Source organism: Opisthorchis viverrini (genome assembly GCF_000715545.1).
Source record: "Opisthorchis viverrini unplaced genomic scaffold scaffold34283, whole genome shotgun sequence".
NCBI classification, from domain to species: Eukaryota; Metazoa; Platyhelminthes; class Trematoda; order Opisthorchiida; family Opisthorchiidae; genus Opisthorchis; species Opisthorchis viverrini.
The window spans coordinates 1-296 of NW_008777355.1; the positions used below are offsets into that span (position 1 = coordinate 1).

Here is a 296-nt window from a genome sequence, read left to right on the forward strand (position 1 = left end):
CGTTGCATGCACAAAATTACCCTGTTTTGTTGGGTAACTTTGTCCTTAGCGGGATAGATCCGGGTTACCATGCCGAATGGGCTGAATATCTGTTTCAAATCTTCTGCCGTGGTATCCGGCTGCAGATTAGTGACTCGCACGGTATGACCATCGAACGATCGTTTCTCCGTGCCCATCGAGCTCCCGAGAACCGAAGCCGCAGCGGCACCGGCACGAAGCGGAGGTGGAAGATAACGCCCGGTGGAAACAACAGGTTCCGGCTGGAAACAGAAACAAACAGATGAACATCAGAGAAA

General features: G+C 52.0%; 1 protein-coding gene across 1 annotated transcript; it reads right to left on the reverse strand.

Moving 5' to 3' along the window:
• Nucleotides 1-20: 20 nt before the first annotated feature.
• Nucleotides 21-260, reverse strand: T265_16372 (hypothetical protein; the record flags this gene model as incomplete). Its single annotated transcript, XM_009180000.1, has 1 exon — nt 21-260. A coding segment is annotated over one exon (156 nt), but the record flags the coding sequence as incomplete, so codon positions are not given.
• Nucleotides 261-296: the final 36 nt, after the last annotated feature.